Raw genomic sequence first — 17721 nt, 5'->3', positions numbered from 1 at the left:
ACTCTCTAATATGCTGCGCGATCCATGATTCCTTGCTACCAATATAGTCAAGGATGGTTGCCTAGATTGGCCTTCCGATCCCTTGGATTAGTAGGCAACATAGTTACGAGGCTAGCTCTTCATGGACCACATCAGATCGTTGTCCCGTGCGGTGTAATACGAATGATACTCTCTAATATGCTGCGCGATCCATGATTCCTTGCTACCAATACAGTCAAGGATGGTTGCCTAGATTGGCCTTCCGATCCCTTGATCTCGTAGGCAACATAGTTACGAGGCTAGCTCTTCATGGACCACATCAAATCGTCGTCCCCGTGCGGTGTAATACATACAAACATAACACACACACACACACACACACACACACACACACACATATATAAAGATATTGTATGCATATAATATATACCAGTGGTACCTCACGGTGCCCAACGTCCTAAAGCACCACCTGATAGGGAGTTAAAGAGAGAAACCGGCCTACGGTCACATGGTGTCCCACTGTGCCGCTGCTAATAGGCGTCTTGGCCATGGAGGGGGACGACTGATGCTCACTGTGCATTATACCCTGCCTATCCTTGGTCCGATGGCAACTACAGGACAACCTTATAAATCAACCTGCGCACTAATCACATCCACAACTACAGAACACGGTACGTGTACAATGCATCTAAAAACTATAAATTTTTATAGTATTATTAAAATAAGGAGTCTCGATAAAATAAGATAAAATCAAGTTTATGAATAAATAAATAAATTCATTAATTAATGTATAAATATATTTTTGGAAATGCTAAATTTTAAATAAATATTTTTCTTCAAATCCATGGAATCAATTTTCACCAAAACAATATAAAAAAAATTCTTACATAATTAAAATCACATAAATGCATTATTTATGCATCAAAATTTCGACATTTAAATTAGCAATAATTTTAATTAAAATTAAACCATAATTTCATAAAATTAATCTCTTCCACAATAATTCAATGCCATAAATAAGTAAATAATTAACACATAAACATATTTCTTTATCATAGTAATTGAATGTAATTAATTCCTCAAACCTCCCAATCATTTCATACCAAATATCATTAGAACCACATACCATTTCACAATTAAACAAATATATAAAGATACAATTTATTCAGTTCAACACAATTCAACATCTTCAATATAAATAACAATTATTTAAATATTAAACAGACACATTTTTCAAACTACCATATTAAAATAATAATATTTTATTCAAAAATAGTATCTTTCAAAATACTCCACCATAATTTGCAAATAAGATACCTATAGAAAGCTAATGAGACAAAGAACACATTTCTAACCTCCATTGGCCACAACCTCATCGGTGGTGGCTGGAATTTGATCGGGAAGTTTCGGCCGAGCTCCCTCTCCTCATATCTCACAAATGGCTTAGAATTTGAGCAAATGGAGGTCATTTTTAGAACTAGGGGGTCGAAAACTAGGGGAGGGACCAACTATGGGACCGGTGCTGGAAAATCGGTCAACCACCACCTCACGGCCGTCGGCTTTGGGCACCGATCCCCGTGCCCATGCATCTACCGACCAACCGGCTGGTGACTTGGAGCTCGGGTGGCCGTGCGGTGGCTGGAAGAGATGCAGCAATGAGAGAGAGAGAGAGAGAGAGAAAGAGAGAGAGAGAGAGAAGAAGAAGAAGAAGGAGAAAGGAAGAAGAAAGAAAGAAAAAGAAAAAGAAAAGGAAAAAGGAAAATAAATAAAATAATAAAAAAATAAATTATAATATAATAATATGTTAATAAGATGACATGTGGCACTTTCTTAACATGACATGTGACACATATCGATTGGTGACATGTGGTATAATTTAAAGGCTCTTTTGAGTACTCTATTGCTCAGTAAAATCAGTCCTAGGAAAAATGAATGTAACTTCACAGAACGGTCAACTTGAGAAATTTTCGATGTACTTTGGGACGGGTTGTTACACTCATCCTGGAGATTCATAGCATGTAATTCCGAATTTTGTAATGGAAAATGACTCGACTCTCCTCTGTCAGTCATATATCTTAACACAGATTCTAATCTGGATATTCGTTTTGATAATAACACATTTTCTTCTTGTAGTTCATATAAGTGGCCTTCCAATTCATATCGGTTGTGATATGAACCTAGGTCGACTCGTGCCTAAACCCATATTATATTAATCTGGATCTCAATTAAGTTCAAGTTCTTATGGGAAAACCTTAACCCTTAACCAACCTGTAATTAGAAACCTTAGTATAATGAAGACGCCACAACAGGTTATGGAAGCCTTATTGATATGTCAAAACTAAAACACTCACTTTCTAATGGTATCTTAGGTGTTCAAAGAGAATTAAAAGAATTCTATCTCACAATTAATTTTCTGAATAATATTGAAAGTGCATTCTTATTGAAAAATAACCCTTAAATAGATTAAAGTCAACAAGTAATAAACCCTAAAAATCTAAGAAAAAATCGGCCATACAATGTCAATTTCCTAATGGGGCCGAAATTCCACTCCTTTTCTAATTCTAATTTTGATTAATTAATTCCTTTATTTTGAATTAGAAATTAATTAATTTATAATGAAAATAATAAAATAATAGCTTTCCTAAGTTGATTTTTTCAGCAAATAAATAAATAAAAACCAAATAAAAGCCTAATTTTCTAAAACAAAAAGTCAAAATCAAATTAGGAAACTAGTTAACTAGTTTGACCACTAAGCTAACTTTGACCAAATTTTAGCTTCTAAAAGCTCCAAATCAGCTCCCATATGCCATGTAGGATGCCAAATAGGATTATTTATGGATCCCACACGTTGCCCTTGCTTGGAACTAAGAGAAAATGTCAAATCAACAAAATATAGTAAAGCCAGCAACAAATACAGCAAAATCAGCCAACTATTCTCTCTATGCGCAAATGCCCATTGTGGTTGCTTTTGATTCTGCCTTGGCTTGATTCCATGACCTCTTAATGATACTAACTAAATCCATGAAGTGTTGGATCAATTCCATCCTGCTCGGAGTCCATATTTGCACGAAAACAGCTACTCGGATCTGTATCGGCCTCCACCACTTGGATGCTTAAAATAGGCTTTGTATCTTTGGGTATGGATAAGACCTTTTGAGAATTGATAGCTTCCTGTATAAAGGAAGCCATGTTGTCCTTAAATCTCTTGGCTTGAGCCTTAGTGATTGACCTAGACTTCATCCATATTGGATTAACACCTCGGCGGATCGTCGGTTGTGCGAGCACCGACTGATTCTCATCAGGTTGCTTTCCATCTCCATTGAAGTTGTGGAAAAAATGCTGTTATCGAAAACTACCAAATCATTTGGCAAATCAACCAAGCATTTAGAATTTGTACTACTTTCATTCGAAAAGCAATCCATGCTTCCTTTGAACTCACACTTGCCCTCATGAGGATAGCAATTTGAGGCTCCAATTAACTTTGACATCATGTTGAATCGTCGACTTATTTGTCTTTCAGTATCTTGTCATATGTGAGTATTTTCATCACAACAGCTTTTCCAACGGTTCTTTGTTCAATTCTGCTGATTCAGAATCCAATTCTATGCATAGAAATTAAGTTCCTCACTAGAATTGCAGGAGTATTTGTTTTTGGAAATGTAGCTGCTGTGAAGTCTCACATCAATTGGAAAAGGGAACGAAACACGCCATATATGGTGGTTTGGATACCTTTTCCGTACGATGCTTTTTGAAAAAACCTTGAGGGCTGGGTTGTAAGTGGATTCCCCAGGCCCAAAGAAGACAATATCGGATGCGGGTGGTCTGGGCTGTTACAGTTAGTATCAGAGCTAATATCCGGATCGGTATACCAGCGATGACGCTGGGCCTCAAGGGGGGGGGGGGGAGAGGATTATGAAGTCCCACATCGATTGGAAAGGAGAACGAAGCATACCTTATAAGGTGGTGTGGATACCTTTTCCATACGATGCGTTTTGACAAAACCTTGAGGGCTGGGTTATAACAGGATTTTCCAGACCTAAAGAGGACAATATCGGACGCGGGTGGTCTGGGCTGTTACAGCTGCACAGTTTATTTTCAGCATTTTTAGTATTTTCCACTAATGAAATGACCTTTTCTTCACTACAATGGAGTTTCTCTCCAAATAAAGTAATTGTTGCTTCAAATAGTTTTTTATCTGGATCAAACTGTTCAATATATCATCAGTTTCCCCTTCCTTTGTTAATAGATTTGTGCCTCCTCAGAATATCTAAACCTCAGAAGCAATTTTACTCTCAAAAGTAGTTAATTTCTGATTTTTAATATTTTCAATAGAAAGTTGAAGCTGCTCACATAACTTATAGAATAGTCCATTCATCTTAGTGGCTGCAACTGAGTAGGAAATTTTTGAGTTTTCTGTATGATTCTCTTGCTCTTTTGCTTTAGCATGAACTTTGCAAAGTTCATCATCAAGAGAGCAAGCTTTATCCTTGAAATTTTGCAACTCATGGTCCAGGTATGCTATCTTGTTTTTGAGATTTATGCAACGAGATTGTAAATCAGTGGCAGAAACTTCTTTTTCTTTGATGAGAATATTTTTTTTCTTTAGCTCCTCTTCAAGTTCACACATTTGGGATTTCAGCTTGCTTGCTTCATATTCAGATTTTCAAGGAAGATCATTGAGTTCGTGTTGAAGATTCGAGTTTATTTATTTTTCAAGTTCAAGACAATTTGTCTTTAGCTTCTAGACCTTCTATCTTAAAAGTTTCGCTTTCTTCGAAAGTCTTCTCTATTAAATCATAAGCATCATGACATTTTGCTTCCAATTTGATGATCTCCTTCTATTTTTCTGCTAGTTTAGAACTCCATTCTGCTCCCAATTCCATTATAGTTTGGCTTCTAAAACTTCGATCGATCTCTATATCATGGTTTTCCTCCACCAGAGTTTTTTCAAGACTTTCCAAGTTTTCTTGGTCCTGAAACTATTTACTCTGGAGTTCTTCAAATTGTGACTCAGCCACTAAGTTTGCTTGAAATGAAAAAAAAAAAAAAAAAAAAACCAACAGGGTTTTGTATACATTGAAATGTTTGAGAATTTTTGTTTCTCTTCCCTTTTCCTTTGCCATGTGGAAGAAATTATTAGTAAGAGAAGCAGAGGATAATAAAGAAATTTATCACTTGCAGGGTAGTCCAATGGTCACATTTTTTCAATGGCAATGAAAAAGGAGGAGAAGGTTTTGAAGTCATGTAGCTTGCCAAATTTGATGTTGCCTCTCCAAGTGTATCAAATCTAATTGGGCCCCATAATAATAATAATAATAAAGCCAGTTCAAATAGCTAGTGCAAGAACTAAGTGATAACCAAAAAATAAAAGAGGAAAATTGAGCAGATTATGGCAACAACAAGCTTAATGACTCACTGTTGTACATCGTTTGAAGCATCGTCCTGTGAAATCCAGACAGACTCTATGAGTAATTGAATGTTTAGAAAATGGAATTGGAATGGTTATTGTTGGCTGCTTGTGGTTTTTTCCCATCAAGGATTTTACATGTAAATTTGTGTGTATTTTATTTTTATCCTTCTATCGCTATTGTTCTTGTTATATTTTCGTAACGGAAAATGTGGGATATTAAGACTTGAAAAGCCTGTAAGTTGGAGAACTTGAACTCGAATCTGTCTTGAGGTTTCTGATCAGACTTGTGCTCAAACCTGAACAATTTGCTCTTTCCTTTTTTTTTTTATCACTAATCACTTCTTTTTCAATTTCATAGAAAGCTTGATATTCATCACTACCACAAACCCAAAAGAACTTTCATATGTGTGAGAAAGAGAAAAATGTGAGTCTGTAGCTAGCATATACGACTAAACTAAAACAGATAGGTAGGCTCTTGGGTGGTCCTAACAAGTAGTTTACACTTTTATATATCCTTCCTAATAATTCTTTTTCTATTGCTTTTATACATCAGAAGAACTGTAAAAAAATATAGGAAAAGAATAAGTATTGAATAGATATGAGTGGGAAGGTGAGAAGAGGAGGCAGTGCTTGATCCTTGACATGATGAAAGGGAAGCTTCTGTGATTCTTGTTTGTAGAGTGTTGAGTAGTTGCCGCTGTTTTTCTGATTATATATATAGACAAGACTATTGCATTGTATAATTGGAATAACAATTGGCACTGCTAAATTCATTATTCTTGCATAAATAAAATGTTAAGCATTAAATTTTTTTGTTCTCTTAGGAATGTTGATTATGATGTTGTGGAAGAATAAAATTTATCTTAATTTATTTATTAACTAATTATTTAACTCAGTATAGTTTTCTAGTTTAAATAAATAATCTAATGTAAATAAATAATTTATCTTAATTTATTAATCAATTAATTGTTTAATTCGTTATTATTTTCTGGGTGGAAAAAATAAATTTATTTTAATTTATTAATTAATTTTTTAACTTGTTGTTGCTTTTCTGGGGGGAAAAAAAAGTCGTCTTAGTTGAAGAAGATAAAAGAACAAAAAAAAAAAAAGTAGAAAGAAAAAGAGAAAAATGTAGATATGTTCTGGTTCTATTTGGCTCAGGGCTCTATGGTTCACAGTGCAAACATCTTATCTTATTAATATATTAAAATTGGACAGTTTTGTTAAGTGACAATCAATGAGAATTGTTTTCCCTCTAAAATTTTAATATATTAAAGTTTGATAGTTTTATCAAGTACCAATCTATGGTGATTTTACTATTTAATGTATCAAATATTATCTATAATTTTTTTTAAAAAAATTTATACTGTAAACTCTAATTTTTATTTTTTTAAAGTATACTATTAAACTCAAGTAAACTAATCTCAATCTCAAGGAACTCACAAAGATTAAAAACTTGAACAAAGAAATTTTAAATTAAAAAATTGATAATTATCTATAATTTTATTAAACTTACGAAAAGACTGTTGATTCTGTTATTTAATATATTAAATATTTTCTATAATTTAACATATAATATTTAATATATTTAATGATCTTCTGTTCTAATATAATAGCTTCGGTGTATAAATAGGAAGTTTATGTCAACATTTTTCATTTTCCATAATACTTAAGTGCTGTAATTTTTTTCTGAGATTAATATCTTTTTAAAATAACTTTAAAAATTAAATTAGTAAATCAGATTTCGGCTATTAATTTTAGGTACATAAAAGCAACCCTCAAACGAAACCTAAACTTCCAAAGGTGATTGCCATCTTTTCAGTAATCTCATGAAAGATCAATATCATATAATTCTTATCCAAAATTTTAATATTGTTAGTGCGTATTTGATAGTGTTTTTTATTTTATTTTTTAATTTTTTTTAACAACATTTATTTTACATAGTACTTATTTTTTTATTTTTTTTATAACACTTATCTTAGAAAATGCTTTGTAAAAAAAAATGGTGGAATGTTTGGTTATATACAATAAAAAAGCTTTTAAAGTTGTATATGGTAATTTAATATTTTAACTGATGTATTGGATACCATTTTATTTTCACCTAAATCATTTGAAGTGCAATTAAAAAAAAAAAGAAAAAAAAAAGGACACTTCCTTTTTTTTTTTTTTTTTTGGTCAAACATGTTATCAGGTATTTTTTACCCAACAAATAAAATCTTTCATATGTGAGGTTGAGGGTTCAAAATAGACCTAATGACAAAAATAAAATAATAAATAAATAAAGAAGAAGAAAAATTACTGTAAGCAGAAAAAGAAGATCCAAACGCAAGATCTTCAAAATAGAAATGCATACACGGTTTTAATCCACTACCAAAACAGATAAAAGAAGTTAGACTTTTTGCTTTCCTTTCTTTAACTTCGAAAATTCCCAATATTCTAATAAAAGACTAAAAGAATGCAAACCTTAACATTATATATAGCACAAAAGGACAAGAAAAGAAGTACATCGTACAGATAAAGAGAAATATTATAGCACAATATGGCTTTCAGTCCGGTTTCCCTTGTAACAAACGTATTTCTTGGCATTCTCTGTACTTTTTTGCTATTGGCTTCCAGTAATTACAACGATTTCTCTCCCATCTAATTCTCTCAATTATCTATAATCAAAGCCCATAGAAGGTGTAAATTAAATTAAATATCAATATAATTTAATTTGTTATTTTTGACCCAGGGCCAGCAGCAGATGCTTTTAATGTACCAATAGCATGCCAAGTGTGAGATCTCACATCAGTTGGAAAGGAGAACGAAACATGCCTTATAAGAAGGTGTTGATACCTTTCTCTTGAGAGGTCTTTTAAAACCGTACGGGCTGAGTCCAAAGTGGATAATATCTCATACGGGTGGTCTGGGCTATTACAATTAGTATCAGAGTTGGTAACCAGATCGGTGTGCCAGCGAGGACGCTGGGTCCCAAGGGGAGTGGATTGTGAGATCCCCTTATAAGAGGGTATGGATACATTTCCCTCTCAGCCCCAAGAGTGGTGGATTGTGAGATCGCCTTATAAAAGAGTGTGCATATCTTTCCCTTGAGAGGCCTTTTAAAACCGTGTGGGCTACGCCCAAGGCAGACAATATCTCGTGCAGATAGTCTGGGTTGTTACACAAGGTACATGCACACATATATCAGATTGCGGGTTGTGCTGCATTGGTAAAGGATTTTTAAAGGGTGTGCCATCTAATAATTCTATATAGTATTAAGATGATATTTATAAAATATAACATAATTATAATAATTATTTTATTTCAAGTGATAATTAATTTGTCACTTTTTTTTACATATTTTTGTTCATAATATTTTATTTATATTCATTACCGTGTACTATAAATCAATTGCTTAAAAGATATAAAATATATATTCAATATTTTAACAATTTTTATAATTAATTTGATAATTGATTGATTAAATAAGCTAATCCTAAAATTTCAATAAAATTTTTAATTTTTAAATAAATTTCTATCAATTTCCATTCATTTTTATTGATATTTAATACTTTTCAATATTTTCAAATAACTTTGATATTTTGAAGCTCAATATCTTGGTGGATACTGAAATTTTGAATAAGATATAAATATCACTTTTGCCAAGATCTAAAAGTGTTTTAGCTCCTCACTGGCATAAAGGATGTTGGAGCCCAATGTGAATCCAGCACCTCTGCTGAAAGGCAATGCTGATCCTTCCATTGGCAGCAAAAAACTCTTAACTTTAACAAAGGAATCAAGAAGATGGGGTTTATTGGTAAATTTAATTTTTATTGGACTGTATAAAATTAATTTGATGTTCTAAAAAATACTTGCCATATCATATACAATTTTTATTCAAGATTTTAATTTTGTTATATAAAAATACTAATATCACTCCCCATAATATCTGGATCTATATATTTCAAATAAAAACCTCAGCATTTATAAAAATAGGGTTTTGAAAAATTAAATTCAAAATTATGATTTTTTTTCTTTGGGGTCAAAAATTCAAAATTAAGATGAAATAAAAACGTATATATATATATTTATTTCAAAACATAAACTCTAAATATAGAAACGTATACAAAGTAATTTATTACCAAAACAGACGAGATTAAAGTTTTTTTCTTTCCTTCTTTTACATGAAAGTTTCAAGTATTTTAATAAATGATTAAGATTACACAACTTATTATATAAACAAGGATGAGAAACAAAATTCATATAGATATTAGCACAATTTGTCTTTAAAAAAAGAAGAAGAAGAAGATATTAGCACAATATGGCTTCCAATCAAGTTTCTGCTGTAACCAAACACATTTTCTTGGGTATTCTCTGTATTTCCTTGCTATTGGCTTCAGGTAACAAAGATTTCTCCCCCATCTCACTCTCGCAATTATTAAAAAAAAAAAAAAAAAGTAAAAAAAAAAAAAAAGAAGCCATATTATGTCACTTAACCAATAAAGGTTCACCCTGCCCTGTTTAGCTATATTCAATAATTTCCCTGAATCAACCTTTAATTGTACTTTATTAATATTGTTTTACTATATAGTATACACTGTTGTTCAAATAGGATTTGATTATTGTCAATAAACCAACATTACATTACTAATTAATTATTTTAAATTTTAGAACTTGAAGTGAATGTAAATTGAACAGCATGCCAAAATTTAATGATAAAATGTTGTTGTTAATGCGTTAATTATGTTGGCAGGACCAGCAGCGGAAGCCCAAAAATTAATATGCATAAAGACATGCAGTGAGGTAAATTGCAATGATTGGTGCAGAAATAATGGATATCCAAAGGGTGGTGGTTGTTATATTAGTGGGACCGATCCCAAAGGAATATGTTGCTGTTTTGGATAGTTTTTCATCAATTTAGGGTTTTTCCCTCTAATAAATCTGTAAGCTAGCTTTAAATATCTTTCTAGGTTTGCAACTATATATTTATATAATAAATCGCTAGCTTCAAATATCTTATTAAACCTGTTGAGTTGATAAATTTATATATTTTTATTTTATTATTTATTTTGTTATGAAGTAGTCAAACTTGGCCTTTGCTTTTGTTTGTGATTTAAATACAAGAATGAATGCCTTAACATACAAGCTGACATCACAAATATTTGCTGATCATAACTTTGTGGCTATATTCTGGGTTTAGCAGGAAGAAAAAGAAAAATAATTAAGGAAAAAATAAAATAAAAAAGGCAATGCTTGGCAATTCAATTTTGAGAGCAGCAATAAAAATTGAGAATCAACTAACAGATCAAGATCCCTAGTGGCTAGTGGGTTTTGTTAGAACCATTTCTTTTCATTGTTCTTGAGTTTCCTTGGAAGCTGCTCACGATCAGCTTCAACTTCTGCATATTTAAGGCTTATGTCGTAGCAGCTTTGGCGTGTATCTCTTAGTTCTTTCTCTTGTGATGTTACCTCCTTCTTCTTCTGCTCATGTTCCTTTTCATTTACAAGTGCTGTACATGATCTGACGCTGCCATTACCCCTTTGATAACAAACTGAACAGACGAAGCCGTTGGAAGATTTTTTAGCACCTACATATATATATATATATATATATTATATAGGCGCATAATCAGATTGGAAATGTTAATTTCTTCACTAACATGTCCTGTATTTTTCCTGTTTTCTGGTATGGAAATGAAGCACTTCCACCAGAAAATACTATTTGAAGGAGTAACCACAGGGTTGGAGCTTGAATAATTTAATTGTTTTTCTATCAGATTAATTGCAACCAGATAGATTGTTTTACCATGTAAAAGAAACAAAATGTTTAAAATTTTTCAATAATGCTCTTGCTTGTCATACTTAAATGGACTAACTGGAATATTCAAATTATAAATATTTGTACATATTTCAGCCTACCTCTCAAGTTGGGGATTTGTATTTGTCATTTGCATTTTTAAGCCTCAGTAAGCTCACTCTCAAGGACTCTGATCTTTGACAAGGCACAATTGCATGAGCATGAGAATTTCCATTTTCACAATCTTGTTTCTTATCAACCTAAAAAATATGGAGAATTAACTAAACCGCATTGTTAAATAAAAGGCATATCCAGTAAAACTATTTAAAAGGCTTAATTTGAACATTCTTTTTTAAGTGATCATTAAGAAATGAATTCAAGTAGATCATCTGTCCTTGACGTTCATCTATGTCTGGCTTTCCTTGACCATCTGAAAATCGCTGTGCCTGATCAATTTGCACAGTTGAAAGTTTTATAAGAAGGTTTCTGTTTTTATCTTTCTCTATCTGGCATACTTTAGCAGCCAAGGTTACCAAATCATGTACCATATGTTTCAATACGAGATTGAACAAATATGAGAGGAATAGATATCTGATACGTACTAGTGAATTCTTCGACTTGTCATGGATGGAAGTACTTGTTATTTCCTTTCAAAATGATGAGAGAGATTTCCCTTTTCAGACTCCATTTGCTCCTGTCTTAGATCTAACAGAATTCTCAACTCCTCTCCAAGATCTTGAGATTTCTTCAGGCAGTCTGCTTTCTCCTCTTCAAGGCATCTTATCCTCCTTTGAAACTCGCTATTCGTTGTCTTAAGCTGGGCAAATTCATCCTTCAACCCACCAACCTTGGGGCGTAATGCTTCTCTTGGTTGGATGCCTCTAGCTGTACAACTTTTTTCCTCTAGGACGGCTTTACTACGTCGGCAGGCCTCTAACTCAGACAGACTTCTCCATACTATATTCTTCATTGTCTTCATGTAATGCTTGGAATGAAAGCTTCTAGTCTTTGCTTTTCTGGCGGTGCTGCACAGGAAGCTCTCTTAAGCACGAAAACTTCATGCTGGAACACTTCCAGTTTCCGCAGTTGAACTTTCAGGCAGGAAATTTCATCTTCTAGTTTCTGCTTATCAGACTCCATTAGCTTTGAGTATTAATTTGTGCCTCGTAACTGTGTTCTCCAGTTTCTCTTCATTAGATTTAATGCCTTCCAACATCTTTAATACCCTTTCATGATCAACCATCAAAATTTCCCTGTTTTGTTTGGAGTCAGCGAGTTCACTCAATAGCCCTATTACATGGAGGAGATCAAGCTTAACTTTTCCTTGGATTTCTTGAAGAGCAACTTCCATAAGGGTTTTATCTGCATTCAAACAATAGGCTTCGAGTACCAATTCTGAACCTGTTCTCACATTTTGGTACTGAGTTGCAGATATCTGCTTGATAATGTTTTCGACCTCTCTTTTCAGTTTATCAGTTTCAACCGTTTCCTTTCAGTGCATCTTATTGAACCGGCTCTCCTCCAAAGCAAGTTTCTCTTTCAAATGTTCGCTTTCGAGAAGAAATCCATCTAGCCCTGAATTTATAGCTTTCTCTTTTAAGTTTATTCCTTCAAGCATTGATTGAGATTTTGCCTCTAAATCTTCAATTTCCTTCAGCATATCAAAAAAGTACTTCTGTGATTCCCTCAGTTCAGCTTCTAAGACTGCACAAAGCTCTTGTAACTCCATGTTATGCTTTCTTAGTTCTCCATTTGATTTCGGAAGCAACCTCTGCTCCTTGACTAGACTTTTGGTTGCAGCTTGTATTTTCAGATAGTCTGTCTTCAGAAACTCACACTCCCCATGAGCTTCTAACCAGTACCTTGTCAGATCTAGCAGCTTTTGTTTCATGTCAGCCTTCTACTCCATTTCATTTTCCAAACTTCTAGTCTCATCCTGGAGACCCGAGTCTCACTGTTTGCTTCTATGCTTTTCTTCAGCTGCATTGATAAATTAACAATTGATTCTTGCTGAAACTTTAACTCATCTTCCAATTCCTTTAGTGTATCATCCATTCGCTTAGCTCTTGCTTCATCCAACGAGATATTCCATTTCCTGCTTCATGTTGTCACATTCCATATACAATTGGAAAAGGTCCGCCTTTTTGATTGATCAGATAGTTCCTCTCTCAACTTTTCGAGATCAATCATTAGCTTTCTGTGTGTTTTGTTTCCACATGTTGGCCTCTGCCTTGAGCAACCCAGTTGTAGCTTCTGCAGCATCTAGGAGGTCTTTAGATGAAGCAGTTTTCTGTAATGGTGATAAAGAAGCATTCGAAACTTGTCCCATATCTTCTCTTTGCTTTTTATAATGGGTTCCCGAGCCTGTGACTTTCGAAGAAAAGTTGAGCTGTTTGATCTAGAATAATTAGTTGAAAAAGTTAGTGCCATTTGAATCCTTCCTTTAATTTAGATCAACCAATTTATCTCTTGGTGAAGATGTTTCTTTGCGCAAAGAGTCCTCTATGGAGACAAAGCTTCGACGAGAACTTGATTCTAAGAAACTTTTATCTTGTAACAAAGAAGAAAAACTCTGTTAGGCAACTGATATAGAAGTCAAAGGCTATATACCGAAGTAAAATATATATTATATATACATATATATATATATATATATATATGTGTGTGTGTGTGTGTGTGTGTGTGTGTGTGTGTGTGTGTGTATTATAGCCTAGCTAGGCTAACATAATGAATGCCAGCATTTTGAAATTAGATGCATGATTTTCATATTCTCAGCATATATATCAATTAACTTATCAGACTGCATTTCTTTTCTTCTGTGTCCTGTGAAATTGGAAGTGATTTTATTGCAAAAATAGGAAACAAGGCTAGCTGACTATGAAATTATTCATATCGAAAGCAAGGTACATAAACGTACCCTGTATAGTTCTCCGAGACTATTTGTATTTTCCCAGTGATTATATACGAAGATCGAGCACTCCTGGTGAATGCACTGTCAGACACATCTGATTTATTATCTATGTCATCATGATCAACATTCATCTCCTCCATGTATAAATTTGAGTCTTCCCATTGCTCATCCGTTTAGAAGATATAAAAAGTCAGTAGTACTTCATATTCATCGATCAAAATGGCAAATTCTAGAGCAGAATATAAAAAATGTTGTATTGAAATTACAAACCTGAGCTTTGTTCTGGGTGTTAGGACTGAGTTTTCAGCTGCAAGCAAGAGAAGGGAGACCAAGGGGTCACTTTCTAATAATAAAAAAATTATATTCCACTGACGGCTAATAGAAAAATAATATTTAGTTTACGGTTGTGATTGAAGTTTAGAATCCATCAAGAAAAATGTAAGAAAGTTTGTTAAACTGACTACGGGATATTACTTGGAAGGGAAAATAAAAATATAGAACTAGATGAAAATAAAAAAACCAACAGGGTTTTGTATACATGGAAATATTTGAGAATTTTTCCTTTGCCATGTGGAAGAAATTATTAGTAAGAGAAACAGAGGATAATAAAGAATTACTCACTTGCAGGCTAGTCCCATGGTCATATTTTTCAATGGTAATGAAAAAGGAGGAGAAGGTTTTGAAGTCATGTAGCTTGCCAAATTCACTGTTGCCTCTCCAAGTGTATCAAATCTAATTGAGCCCCATAATAATAATAATAATAAAGCCAGCTAAATAATCTAGTGCAAGAACTAAGTCAGAACCCAAAAAAAAGAAAGGAAAAAAAAAAAAAAGGGGAAGAAAATTGAGCAGACCATGGCAACAACAAGCTTAAAGAGGCATTGTTGTACATCTTTTGAAGCGTCATCCTGTGAAATCCAAGCAGACTCTACGAATGTCTCTTCCCACCAACAATTCCCATTGTGTACTAATAGTTTCCCTGACTTGGTTATGTATTTCCCTGTTTCCATTGAAACTATAGAAACAAAAATTATATGCATTTGATGGCTGTCACGAAGGCTACCAAAAATGTTAATAATAATCATGCAATCTAATGGAAATTTAAGTTCTAAATGAAAATGGATAGAATTTTTATAATATCTATTGAAATTTTTAAAATTTAGTCGAAGTTTTCTTACTAATTTTTGTCAAAATATTCACGTTAAATCCTTAATAATTTGGTAAAATTTTTTATAATTTTTATCAAAATTTCAGAAAGTTTTATGAAAATTTTGGAAAGATCTATTAAGTTTCTTTTATTAATAAAGTTCATAAATATTATTGATGTTTAATAAATTTTTTTACCTAATTAGTTTTAGTGATATATGTATATATATATATATATTTTACCTTTTAATTGTTTTTCAAATATTTAATGATATAAATAAATCAGAATGAATTAAATTGAATAATCTTTCTAGGTTCGATTTATTGATAAAGCACATATATATTTGCTATACATTTTGTATGGAGTGGATTCATCAGAATCCCATAACTAGAAGATAATAATTGATTATATAAAAATAAAAATAATAATATAGAAATATAATATTATGTAAAATTGGTATTGATAGTATTTAAATTAATCACATTAAGCAAGTAGAAAACAAATGATGTAATATATTGTTCTAAACATTAAGGATAATCATATTTAATACAAGATTTTTATGGTTAACATATTAAACAATTACATGAAAAATTATTAAGGATATATTTTTTTTAATAATTATTTTTTATATTTCACATATCGAAATGAAAATGAAAAAGAGACCTACAATTTTCAACCATATCAAAGTTCAATATGATATTGAAACAACATTTATGAAATATAACATAATTATAATAATTGTTTTATCTGAATTAATAAACAATTTTACCAAATATATACCTTTTTGCATATTTTTATTAATAAAATTTTATTTTTAATCATCATCGCTTATTATAAATCAATTAATTAAAAGAAATATAAGATCTATTCAATATTTTAATAATTTTAATAATTAATCTGATAATTGATTGATTAAATAAGTTAATTTTAAAATTTTAATAAAATTTTTTATTTTTTTAATAAATTTTCGTTAACTTTTATAAATTTATTCATATCTGATACTTTTCGATATTTTTATAAAAATTTTTATATTTTGAATATTTGGTATTTCCATTAATATCGACGTTTTAAATAAGAAATAAGTATTTTGTTGAGACCCAAAAGTGTTTTAGGGTCCTCATCGGCATCAAGGATGATGGAATCCCAGTGTGAATCCACCGCCCCTGCTAAAAGGCAATGCTGATCCTTCTATTGGCAGCACAGTTGCTAGCTACTACTTGAGGAAACTCATTACTGTAACAAATGAATAAAGAAGATGGGGCCTTCTTGGTAAATTTAGTTTTTATGGAATTGTATAGAGTTAATTTACTATTGTAACAAAAACTTTTCATATCATATACAATACTTATTTAAGATTTTAATTTTATTACATAAAGATATAAATATCACTCCCCAGAAAAATAGGATCTATATATTTCAAATAAAATGGTCAACATTTATAAGAATAAGATTTTGAAAAATTACAGAGCTAAAAAAAAAAAAAAAAGATTTTGAAAAATTAAGATTTTTTTTTTCTTTTCTTTGGGGTCAAAAATTGATAACTAAGATGAAATAGAAACGCATATATATATATATATATGCATACATATATATTTTCAAAACATAAGATCTAAATATAGCATTTTAAACATAGTAATACATTACCAAAACAGACGAGATTAATATCTTTGCTTTTCTTATTTTACATGAAAATTTCAAGTACTTTAATAAATGACTAAGATTACAAACCTATTATATAAACAAGGACAAGAAATAAAGTTCATATAGATATTAGCTCAATTTGTATTTAAAAAAGAACAAAAGATATATATTAGCACAATATGGCTTCCAATCAGGTTTCTGCTGTAACCAAACACATTTTCCTGGGAATTCTCTGTATTCTCTTGCTATTGGCTTCGGGTAATTACAATGATTTCTCTCCCATATAATTCTCTCAATTATCTATAATCAAAGCCTGTAGAAGGTGTAAATTAAATTAAATATTAATATAATTTAATTTGTTATTTTTGACACAGGGCCAGCAGCAGATGCTTTTAATGTACCAATAGCATGCCAAGGTCCATGCTCAAAGATAAAAGATTGCGGGTCGTACTGCATTGCTAAAGGATTTCCAAAGGCGGGTGCTTGTTATTTTAGTGGTGGGGGTGATCCAGCTGGGGAGTGTTGCTGTAATGTTTGAGATATTGATTATCATGTTTAGGGTGGTCTTTTTTCCCCCTAATAAATATTTCTTAAAGGCTTCAAATATCTTTCTTGGTATACATAAAGATACATTTGGATTTCAGATGTAATCTTTTATTTATGAAATAAAAATAAATTTATGGAAAGTTTGTGTAGCATCAATTAATTGCTGATTATTTTTGTACTTGTTTGTCTTTTAATATATATATATATATATATATTTTTTTTCTTTGATAGATAAACCAAGTTCTATCACACCTTTTCAATTGATCTTAAAAATAAGACCGCTATGTATTTGATTTTAGCATTTAACTATT

The 17721-nt window shown here is 31.8% G+C and overlaps 1 protein-coding gene across 1 annotated transcript; it reads left to right on the top strand.

Annotated features, from left to right (window-relative positions):
* Window positions 1-17008: 17008 nt before the first annotated feature.
* LOC125421263 (defensin-like protein 78) lies at window positions 17009-17468 on the top strand. Its single transcript, XM_048469586.2, has 2 exons — window positions 17009-17122; window positions 17239-17468. Exons 1-2 carry the CDS (start codon window positions 17044-17046, stop codon window positions 17400-17402), a joined length of 243 nt encoding a protein of 80 aa, XP_048325543.1. The 5' UTR covers window positions 17009-17043; the 3' UTR covers window positions 17403-17468.
* Window positions 17469-17721: the final 253 nt, after the last annotated feature.

Source organism: Ziziphus jujuba, chromosome 8, assembly GCF_031755915.1.
Source record: "Ziziphus jujuba cultivar Dongzao chromosome 8, ASM3175591v1".
Classification (NCBI taxonomy): Eukaryota; Viridiplantae; Streptophyta; class Magnoliopsida; order Rosales; family Rhamnaceae; genus Ziziphus; species Ziziphus jujuba.
This window is presented reverse-complemented; position numbering and strand designations above follow the sequence as displayed.